This window comes from Sus scrofa, chromosome 7, assembly GCF_054392235.1.
Source record: "Sus scrofa isolate SSC_HxYL_T2T_F1_AM1 chromosome 7, Sscrofa_HxYL_maternal_Yorkshire_Landrace_v2.0, whole genome shotgun sequence".
Lineage (NCBI taxonomy): Eukaryota > Metazoa > Chordata > Mammalia > Artiodactyla > Suidae > Sus > Sus scrofa.
Window position 1 is genome coordinate 26,828,618 of NC_139389.1, and position 9,811 is coordinate 26,838,428.

A 9,811-nucleotide genomic window follows, 5' to 3' on the forward strand; every position below is an offset into this window, starting at 1 on the left:
CCCTCACACACTTATTTCTAGGTGCTGACTGCTGTTCTAAAGCATGAATACTCATGCCCAGTCCACCCCAGGTGTATCACCAGGTCCCCGCCTCTGCTGGCTTTCACTCTCCCCCAGCCCCTAAGTCTCTGGGGCCTCCTGTGACAGAAGATAGATTTGAGGTCCCAAATCTCCTTCCTTCCCTGTGCCACATCCTTCCCCATACCTCAGTCATCCAGCAGGGGATAGGGAGGGGAAAAGGACCTTATAAGACTGACTGTCCCCTACTATCCCTAGACCCTAATTTTCTTACCCTCCCCCCTCCCTCTTCCCCACCTCCCTAATCGACATCCCACTTCCCTTCTCACCTCTTAGAGGCCATATTGCTGTAAGGAAGACAAACTCAAGAGCCAAGTCCCACAGGATCCCCCAGGATTTCCCCGCTGTGCCCACCCCTCCTCCTAACCCCCTCCCCCACTGCTATTCTGTCCCCATCTCTGTCTCTTCCCTGCATCCTAACTCCTCACCATCCCCACACTCTCGGTGGGGCTCCTGTGCAGACCTCTCAACCTATTCATTTTCCTAGTGCCTCTGCCCATCCATTGACCATTGGCCTTCCTCTACCACAATATGCCATATGGTCCCACAGTCCAGGAATCCTCAACGCGGTTGGGGACCAAGGGGCAAGAGTCAGGTGGAGACCACAGCTCCCTGTTTGTCATGATAAATAAACAGGAGCACTCAAGTCCCTCAAAATTTTCCTCATTGGGTCCCTATTCCTTTCAGCTCCAACCTGCTGCCAGATTTACCTTGTTGCCATGGTAAATGTAAACCCCCGATCCAGCTCCCCGCCTCATTCCCTCCATCCCCCAACCCATCCCAGGGTTAGTTTACTCCCCGGAGGAACAGCATCGGCTGGGGCTGGTATCCTAAACCCATCACCAGTTTCTCCCACCACTCCCCAACCGGCACTTGCAGGGGTCTCCTGAAACAGAAGCGGCTGTCCTGCAGCCTGATTAGCCACCTTGAACCCCTAGACCCTCATCTTGAACCTCCAGCCCCTGCGACTCTCCCCAGCTCCCACACCCCCCCGCCCCCGCCCCATCTCCTGCTAGTCACACACACGGGAGGGGGTCTGCCTGGCAATCTCAGAAGCCACTCCGACTAAGGCACGTGCAGCTGGCCTCCGGCCCCTCAAGGCCCCATCTCCCACCCACTCCCATGTCCGGGGCTACCTTGCTGTCGTGGTGGATGAGCTTGAGCTCATAGTCCGGCAGAATGTCCCTGCGGCTATTCACGTCCTCCAGCGCCATCTCCACCGCGGGCTGACAGGCCTGGCCCCCCGGCCAGCCCCCGCTCATGGGAAACAGCGCCCCGATGTACACTGCGCGCCGTTCTGAGGAGGGGTGCGGGGGGACCCGCGGGTGAGGCCGCGGGAGATGAGGGGAGTGGGAGGCCCACACCGCAGCCACCCCCGCCGCCATCACCACCAGGATCGGTAGCGGCCACCCCACCCGGAGAGAGGGGGCCCCTGGACCCATGGCAGGGGGCGGGGGTAGCTGTTTGGGGAGGAGGAGGCGCTCAGGGGGGACACTTTTCCTGGGGAGGGCTGCTGAGGGGATGTCGGGGAGGCGCCTCCATTCCTGGTCTTGTGCGGAGGAGGGGGATAGGGCCTCGGGGAAGGAAGCAGGGAAGGTTGGCTTCCTATGGCCCCCACGGCTCTGGCTCCCGCCACCTCCACTGCCACCGCGGACTCTCCTCGCGGACTGACTGACCGACCGAGGGGAGGAGGAGGAGGAGGAGGAGGAGGAGGAGAGGCAAGGCTGGGAGGGGGCTCTGACGTCACGGGCGGCGCGCGGCAGCGGGGGTGGGGGGCAGGGTTAGGGAGGGAGGAAGGGGGCGGGGATGGAGGCGAGCGCCGCGGTGGGAACCACAGACCGAGCCGAGGGGAGGGGAGGGAGGACGCGACCCCCAGGGCAACGGGGCCGGACGAGGACGGGAGGGGTCCCTCCTAAGGGGACCTTAGGGGAGGAGGAAAGAGGGGAAGGGGCGTGCCAGGAGGGCGGGGTGGGCGGAGGGAGCCGCGGGAGCTGAAGCTCTGAGGAGCGAGTGATGGAGAAGGGGAGGACGAGAGTGGGACGCGAGAGAAAAGGGGCCGGCGCCTGAGCGTCTTCGAAGGGGTGTGAATAGATGGGGTGAAGGACTGAGGGTGGTGAGGGAGAGGGCGATGCGATCGGTTTGGGAGAGAGAATTGTGTGAGGAAGAAGGAGGGGTGGAGACAAGGTGGGGGTGACGGGGGTAGAGGAGGGGGGCCAAGGAGCTGGGTCGACCGAGGCGGAGAAGGGGTGATGGGAGAAGAAACTGAGATAAAAGAGTAGGGACAGGGCGTAGTTAAAGGAAAGGATGTGGGAAGGAGCTGGAGGAGGAGTGAGGCCTGGCCATGGGTGACACGGGTGGGCTGAAGGAGTCAGCAGGTGAAATCCTGGGAAGGGGGCAGGTAGGAAAAGGTTCCAGAGAAGGTCGGAAGAAACCCCACAGGGGAACAAGCTGGAAGCTCAGGGTCTCCCAGCACCCTGCCGCCCCCTGCTGGGGCTCTGCCATTTGGCAGCAGCGGAGTCTGGGAGGAGGCGGAGCCGAGGGGAGTGCAGCCAGGCAGGGAGATGGGAGGGACCGCAGCCCCGCAGAAAACCGGGACTGGAGGCTGGAAACAGGTAGGAAAGGAAAGGGCCGGCCGCGTACTGGGGTGGGTGGGGGAAGGTGGGGGAGGGTTGGGAAGAAAGAGAACCCGTAGCCTAGGGGCAAAATTCCCCGGGGGTGGGGGGTGAAGAGTGAGGGGTTAGGGGATTTGCAGTGCACGCGAAGAGGGTTTCCGATCTCACCTGAGTGTGGCGTTCGATTCACTGGCAGCAGGAAAGACGGGGATCAGAGAAGAGTTACCAGTGGCGCCCAGCTTCCCAGGCCTGATCCCCAGCCCCCTCCCACACCTGTCCATGCCGAAGAAGACCGGGGAGAGCAGAAGCCTGCGTTTCTGAGGGGAGGGTGCCTGGGGATAAGAGCAAGGTGGGGCTGGGGGTCAGGACTTGTTGGTTTTCTTCTTTTATTTTTCATAGGAAAACAGAATTTGGGACAGGAGTGCCAACAGCTAAGACATGGGCAGATCCCGGTTTTGTGGAGCCTAAATATTGTAAAATTGGGGGGGGGGGGTAAACTCTTTAAGAGAAAAAAATACCAATGCAATTGGTTTTAAACTATTACTATTAAAATCTTACTTTTGCAATTTTTACAACCTATGACCATGTGAAACATATTATTAGGACCCTCTACATTATTCGAGTACAAGAAGCCTGTAGTAAGCAAGGAACATTGGAGCTTAAAATTCATTAGTTTCATAATAAATGCACCCCTGAATGGGACTCCCACTTTCCAGAATAGAATGGTAAACTACAAGCAGAATAATTAAGTTAGGTGAGGAAAGCCAGGGCCTCGCGAAAGAGTCTACAAAGGTAGGAGAAGCATGAGGTATGCCTGTATCCCAGGAAAGAAGGCAGCAGAGGGAGACTCTAGGTGCCCAGAAAGGGGGGAAGTTTGCAGAACTAGGTGGCAAAAGAGGGGGTGGTGGATATAAGGTGGATTTCCTTGGGGATGACGAGGCTGCCTGGGAGGTATAGAAAAGGACTGTCCTCTTCCCATCCTATCCCTGGCTTGTCCTTAATGTTCTGACAATGCTGCCCCCACTGTCAAACCTTTTTAATTTTTACCCTGATAATTTCCCACCCCAGATATTCTTTTCAACCTTATTGATTTCTGTAGTATGACATATAATTTCTTTCTTAGTCTTTACCATAAGTCAGGTATACAATGAATGCAGAGGGATCAATTCCAGAAGGTGATGCATAGAAAGTTCTAAGTGTTGAGAAAGGAACTGAGGCTGAGAAAACTTGAGTATGTAAAACCTTAAGAAGGGTGGTGGACAGTGAGGTTCATAAAGGAAAGGAGAAAATGTGGGGGAAGATATTAAAAAGAGAAAAGTAAAGAAGCCCCCAACAGAGGTAAAGTGGTAACGGGGGACTGCAGGAGGAAGTTTGAGGCAGGGCGAATGGAGGAAAAGGTTGGGCCTTTTTTGGGCCTTTGCCTCCCCAAAGTCCCCCACTTTGTATAGCACCCTGCTTTTCCCCACCAGCCATTCCCACCCCACTCCCATCCTCTGACAAGCATCCTCATCAGCTGCATGCACGCAGCTGTTCCCCTCACCCTGGCAGTGGGGCTTGGGGGTGCTCCACTGGCCCTGACTACAGATGGTCCGGGAGCTGCCCACCAGATGGAAGTCGGGGTCACACCGGAAATCCACCCGGGCTCCGTCCAGAGCTGGGAGGTCCCCACCCGTCAGGAAAACCTTCCCATTTTCCAGGGTCAAGTAAGACTTGGAGCAGATTCGGACTGTGGAGACAGGAAAATAAAGAGAGAGGCGAGTTGGAGAAGATTCCTTCCCCTTAGAGAGCAAAGAGGGGATTCAGATTTGGGTTTGGGTCCACAGGAAATCAAGTGTAAAAAGGATTCACTTCTCTAGCTTCCTCTCTTCTCAAAACCCTGTAAGCATCCACCACACAATCAAAAAAAAAAAGGAAAGCAAGCTAGCATTTCCATCATAGGAACCCAAGATGGAGCTATAAGCACATAAAATGGGATCTCTTCAAAGTCAGGTACAGTGGGTGGTTCTCTGGCTTTGAGATGTGTGGATGTATGTAACTTTAGATGCACAATCAGATTTGCCTTATTATAGTTGGCTTATAGTCATGTTAAAAACTGGGTGTTATTGGCGGCATAGGGTCTCTGCGTTGGAGACAGATATTAAAAAATGTGATGAAATCATTTTAGGATGTTTCTGCATAATCTGTCACTAATAATCCTCAAAGAGATCAATTCACAAGATGAATAGCCAAGTTATTTTCTCAAATAGTGGCCTACTGAAGGGAGGATGAAATGAAGTGTGCAGGCTGCTAACTTTACAGCCTTCAACAGCACACAGCAAAGTCCCTGTACATAGTGGTCTTTCAGCACATATACTGGTAAATTTCATTACACTGGATTTAAAGTGCTGACTTGCAGGCAATAAAGCTAAGTTTGAGGCAGGAAGAAGAACTGGCTTGAAGAGGGGAGGGGCTTTGCGAGGCTACTCACCACAGCGGCTGGGTGTGTCCATATCTGTCCAGGAGCCGTTGGCCAGGCACTTGCGGACCTTGGGCCCCACCACCTCGCGCTCCCCCCGGCACACATACTCAATCTCATAGTCCACGGGCAGGAAGTTGATCGCCTTCACCTGGTCCCGAGTCAGGCCCCTGTACCTGATGCCCCCTTCCCAGGGCGGGTGTATGATCTGGCAACCTGCGTCCAGGGGAAGGCGGAGAGAGAGGGAAGGTGGGGGAAAGGAAAAGGCGGAGTCAGCAGCCGGAGGCAGCGGGGGGCGCAGGGCGAGGTCAGTGGGCAGGTGGAGGACAGAGGGGATGGGATGGGGTGTTGGAGGGTGGGAGTGGGGGTGGGTACTGGAACCCTGGGCTAAAGGACAAAGCAAAATGAGCCAGGGCTAAGGCTCATCAGAGCGCCCACAAGTGGGAATAGAAGGGTGCTGGTTGGGATAATGGAGAAAAGTAATTAAGAAATCGTGAACAGATAGACTATGCGAGTGAACTTGGTAAGACAGGCTAAAGGAGAATCTCAGCAGAATAAGGAGGAAAGGAGAGGGGGTCTTCTAATGCCACCTGGGCAGCAATGTGGAAGGAGGGAAAAAGAGGAACTGAGGTAGCAATGTGGGGCCAGGGAAGAGGGATGGGGTTGAGGAAATAACGTGGTGTCACAGAGAGGTGGCCTGGTAGAGTAATGGGGGGGCAGAGAAAAGGCGTGCTGGGTAATGACGGGGGGGTGATGGAAAGGAGGTCAGGAGTAGTAAAGTGGGGCCGAGCAGACGGGCTGGCCAGGCCGGGATGCCATGTAGGGCCGACCGGATAGCAGAGCGGATGCAAGGAAAGGGGGAGTGGGGTGGTGGGGTGCCCGAGGTCGCTGGAGAAGGGTGCACCTTCTGAGGTGGCGTTGGGGGTCTGCGCCCCGCCCGCGCCCGGGGGGCGGAGGAAGAGCGGCGCCAGCAGCAGCAGCAGCATCTGAGTGAGAGGCGGCCGTGAGGACGGGACCGAGCCCCGCCAGTGCCGGTCCGGACCCGGGAGGCGGCCCGGCCTCCCTCCGGGCCGCCTCCCGGGCTCCGACCCGGCTCAGCCGGGGGACCGGAGAGCGCCCCGCGGAGGAGGCGGGGGCGGAGCCCGGCGCGGGTGGGGGGAGAGGAGGAGAGAGAGCCTGTCCCCACCCTCCTCCTGCCTCCCTCGGCCCCCCCCACCCTCCCGGGACTCCACCTCTCACCACCTCCTCTCCCCCGGCCCCCGCGGCTCGCCCGAGCCCGGCTTCCCCACGCTCCCGGGCTCGGCCGCCTCGCCGCTCCCGGTTCCTTCCCCGCCGCTCCCCCGGCCTCCGGCTCTCGGCTCGGCCCTCCCGCGCGCCCCTCTCCGGCCCCGAGCCCCCCCGGCCCTGGCTCTTACCTCGGCGCGCCGGCCCAGCTCCCCGGCTCTCCCGGGCCTCAAGGCCCCAGGCCCGGCCGCTCCTCCCCGCTCCCCCCCTCCTCTCTCCTCCACCTTTCCCCTCCTCCCGGCCCTCCTCCCCGCGAATCCGGGCTCCTGCCCGGCCAGGGTCTCCCCCTCCTCTCTCGCCTCCCCCAAACCCCACCCCCGTCTCTCCTTCCCCGGGGCGGCGGCGGCCGCGGGAGCGGGGAGCCGGGAGGGAAGGAGGCGGCGCCGGGGACCGGGAAGAGCTCCCGGGCGGAGGGAAGAAGGAGGGTGCAGGAGGAGACGGGGCGGGGGGAAGCGAGGGGGAGACCGGGGAGAGGGCACCTCCCACAACCCGAGCCCCGGGAGCCGCCCCGGATCGCAGCCCCGCCCTGGACCGCCCACAGCGCCGGGGGGCGGGCGGCGGAGGAGCGGGGCTCCGAGGCCTGAGAGAGGGACACCCGTGCACGAGCACACGCGCGGGGACCCGCGGGCTAGACGACTGGAAGCTGGGGTGGGGGCGAGGGAGCCCGAGCCAAAGGCCAAGGAGCTGACGCTGAGACGGGGAATCTGGGATGCAGGTGGAGAAAGACGGCTGCACAAAGAGGAAGGAGCCTGGTTCGGGGTGAGATGAGAGACTGAGGCCGAAGGCCGGATGAGAAGGAGATGAGGTGGGAGAGAAAGGAGAAGCCAGGGTCAGACAGGGGAGGGGGTGAAGGCCCGGAGCCACCTCAGCGCGACAGGAGTTGGATGGGGAAGAGACAGCTGGTGACCAGAGAGCTCTGCTACTCGCCTGCTTGGGGGAGGGAACGAGGAGAGAGGATTGGAAGCAAAAGACGAGAAGAGGAGCATCAAGGAGAGAAATTAAAGTAGGAGGGGAGGAGAAGAAAGAAAGAAAGCAATGAGCAAAAAGAGCCTCCAAGTGGGCAGGAGCCAGCATTATCTTCTCTACTCCAGCAGGGCTAGCAATCAATATTTCTTGACTAAGGGAGAACTGGAAGCTCTCAAGACAGTCGGGGAAGTGCAGGCCTTTTGACGGTTCCGGAGGCTCCTGGCTATTGTCTGGTGGTGGAAGGTGTGTGCCTGTGTCTGTGTGTAGTGTGTGTGTGTCACGGCGTGCACGCGCGTGTGTATATTGTTCATGGGAGTGAGTCTGGGCTACCAGAGGAGAGAGAGGGCTCCTTCTGGGGAACGAGGCAGGGAAAAGCTTCTGGTGGGGAAAAAAGCCAAATACCATGAGGCTGATTAGAACTGATTCAAACATTTATTTTCTTTGGCCTTGCCCGGGTCACGTGGAAGTTCCTGGGCCAGGGATGGAACCCAAGCCACAGCAGCAACCCAAGCCCCGAAGCCACTGCAGTGACAACACCAGATCTTAACCTGCTGCCCCACAAGAGAACGCCTCCACCTTCAAGCATCTTGTAATGACTCCTTTACTGTGCTGAACTGAAATTCCCAGGATATAACCTACCTACATACATAACTTAAAAAAAAAAAAAAGTCAACATGCTTCTCTGTAACATTAAAAAAAAGTAATTTGTAGTAAAAGAGTGTTTAATGTGTGAGTGTTGGAGTCATAACGAAGTAGGCAGATGCTTGCACTTATCCACAGAATCACAGGGTTGGAACTGCTACAAATGCAGGCTGATACAGGTGCTGAGTCGGTGACTCAACTACCTCCAGCATGTTGCCATCAATGAAGTGACTTAACGAAATGTTGAACAAACCCTTGGTAGCAAAGTCAATCTTCCCTGAATTTACACGGAACTGTAATTGCATTCCTAGAAAGTTCATTGCATATAAGACTTTTTTTTAACTGTATTAAACTCTCAGCTCAGATAATTAAACATAAGTTTTCACCTACATGAATGTCCTAGGGGACATTTGAGCATGTGGAGGAGGCACAGTTCCATGCTGCAGGCTAGGCTTTGAAGAATATCATTCCCCTGCCCTGCCCATAAGAGCCCATAGTGGCCCCCCCATCATGGCAATTTCAAAAAGAAAGCCCACAAATCTTCAAAATGTTCCCTGGGAAGAGGTTGAGAACCTTAGAGCTAGAAAATGGGGAGAAGAGAAGAAGGAGTGGGCAGAATTTCTAACTGCTCAAAATGATAGCAACCCTTCCTCTGAGTGACCTGCTGTTCTCTCAGCAGGGCAGAACCAAAACATATGGGGGTCAACTAAAATTAAATTATTGACAGCACAACAGCAACAACAAAACATCCTATGGATGAGAAATTTCCCAGACTGCTTTGGAAAGAAGAGCTTCCTGACTGTGCACTTCCTGTCTCTGGGATGGTTCAGCTGCCTGGGCATCAGGATACTGTCACTTGATGCTCTGTGGTCCTGGCAAGGCCTTTCCGTGTCTGAGGAAGCACTTTCCCAGGGGTCCACAACAAGCTCTCCAGGTCCTCATCCAGTCTTCCTTTCTGGAACCTTGTCTCTGGCTTCCCTGACTCCTTTACTGTGATGAATTGAGGGGGATAGAGGGACGGACTCCTCCCTGGAAAGGGGAATCTATGACTCTATAAAACTGAAAATTATCTTGGTGGCATTTATCATCACACTGCTGGTGCTAAATCAGAAAAGGAAACCACCGTGGGAGTTCCCTAGTGGCCTAGCAGTTAAGGATCCGGCTTTGTCACTGCTTTGGCCAGGTTCCATCCATCTGTCCTTGGCCTCATAACTTCTGCATGCACGGATGCGGCAAAAAAAAAAAAAAAAAAAAAAAACCTAATACCGGGGAGTTCCTGTCGTGGCGCAGCGGTTAACGAATCTGACTTGGAACCATGAGGTTGCGGGTTCGGTCCCTGCCCTTGCTCAGTGGGTTAATGATCCGGCGTTGCCGTGAGCTGTGGTGTAGGTTACAGACGCGGCTCGGATCCTGCGTTGCTGTGGCTCTGGCGTAGGCGGGTGGCTACAGCTCCAATTCGACCCCTAGCCTGGGAACCTCCATATGCCGTGGGAGCGGCCCTAGAAATGGCAAAAAGACAAAATAAATAAATAAATAAATAAATAAATAATAAAATTAAATTAAATTAAAAAAAAAAACCTAATACCCACATCAGAGTATTGATTCAATAAATTGGAATGTATCCATTCACAGGGATATTTATAAAAACATATTTAAAAGAGTATCTAATGACATTTATGTGGGAAAATGTGAGAGTTAAAAAAAACAATACAAAATGTGTACAACTGTGGTATATATGTGTTTAAAAGCTGAAAGAAAATACATCAAAATATTA

The 9,811-nt window shown here is 55.6% G+C and overlaps 1 protein-coding gene across 20 annotated transcripts in view; it reads right to left on the reverse strand.

Moving 5' to 3' along the window:
• GABBR1 (gamma-aminobutyric acid type B receptor subunit 1) overlaps positions 1-9,289 on the reverse strand; it is a 31,788-nt gene extending 22,499 nt beyond the window's left edge. For 6 of the 20 annotated variants that reach the window (XR_014808829.1, XR_014808830.1, XR_014808831.1 and 3 more), the window contains exons 1-5: positions 6,561-9,289; positions 5,158-5,361; positions 4,231-4,416; positions 2,859-2,879; positions 1,215-1,375 (exon numbers count right to left, since the gene is read on the reverse strand). Coding sequence is in view for 13 of the 20 variants with exons in the window: in XM_084965863.1 (XP_084821989.1) it covers positions 1,215-1,375; positions 2,859-2,879; positions 4,231-4,416; positions 5,158-5,361; positions 6,561-7,827 (1,839 nt within the window). In the remaining 7 variants the exon portion in view is untranslated. 20 annotated transcript variants of the gene reach the window in all.
• Between the last annotated feature and the right edge of the window lie 522 nt (positions 9,290-9,811).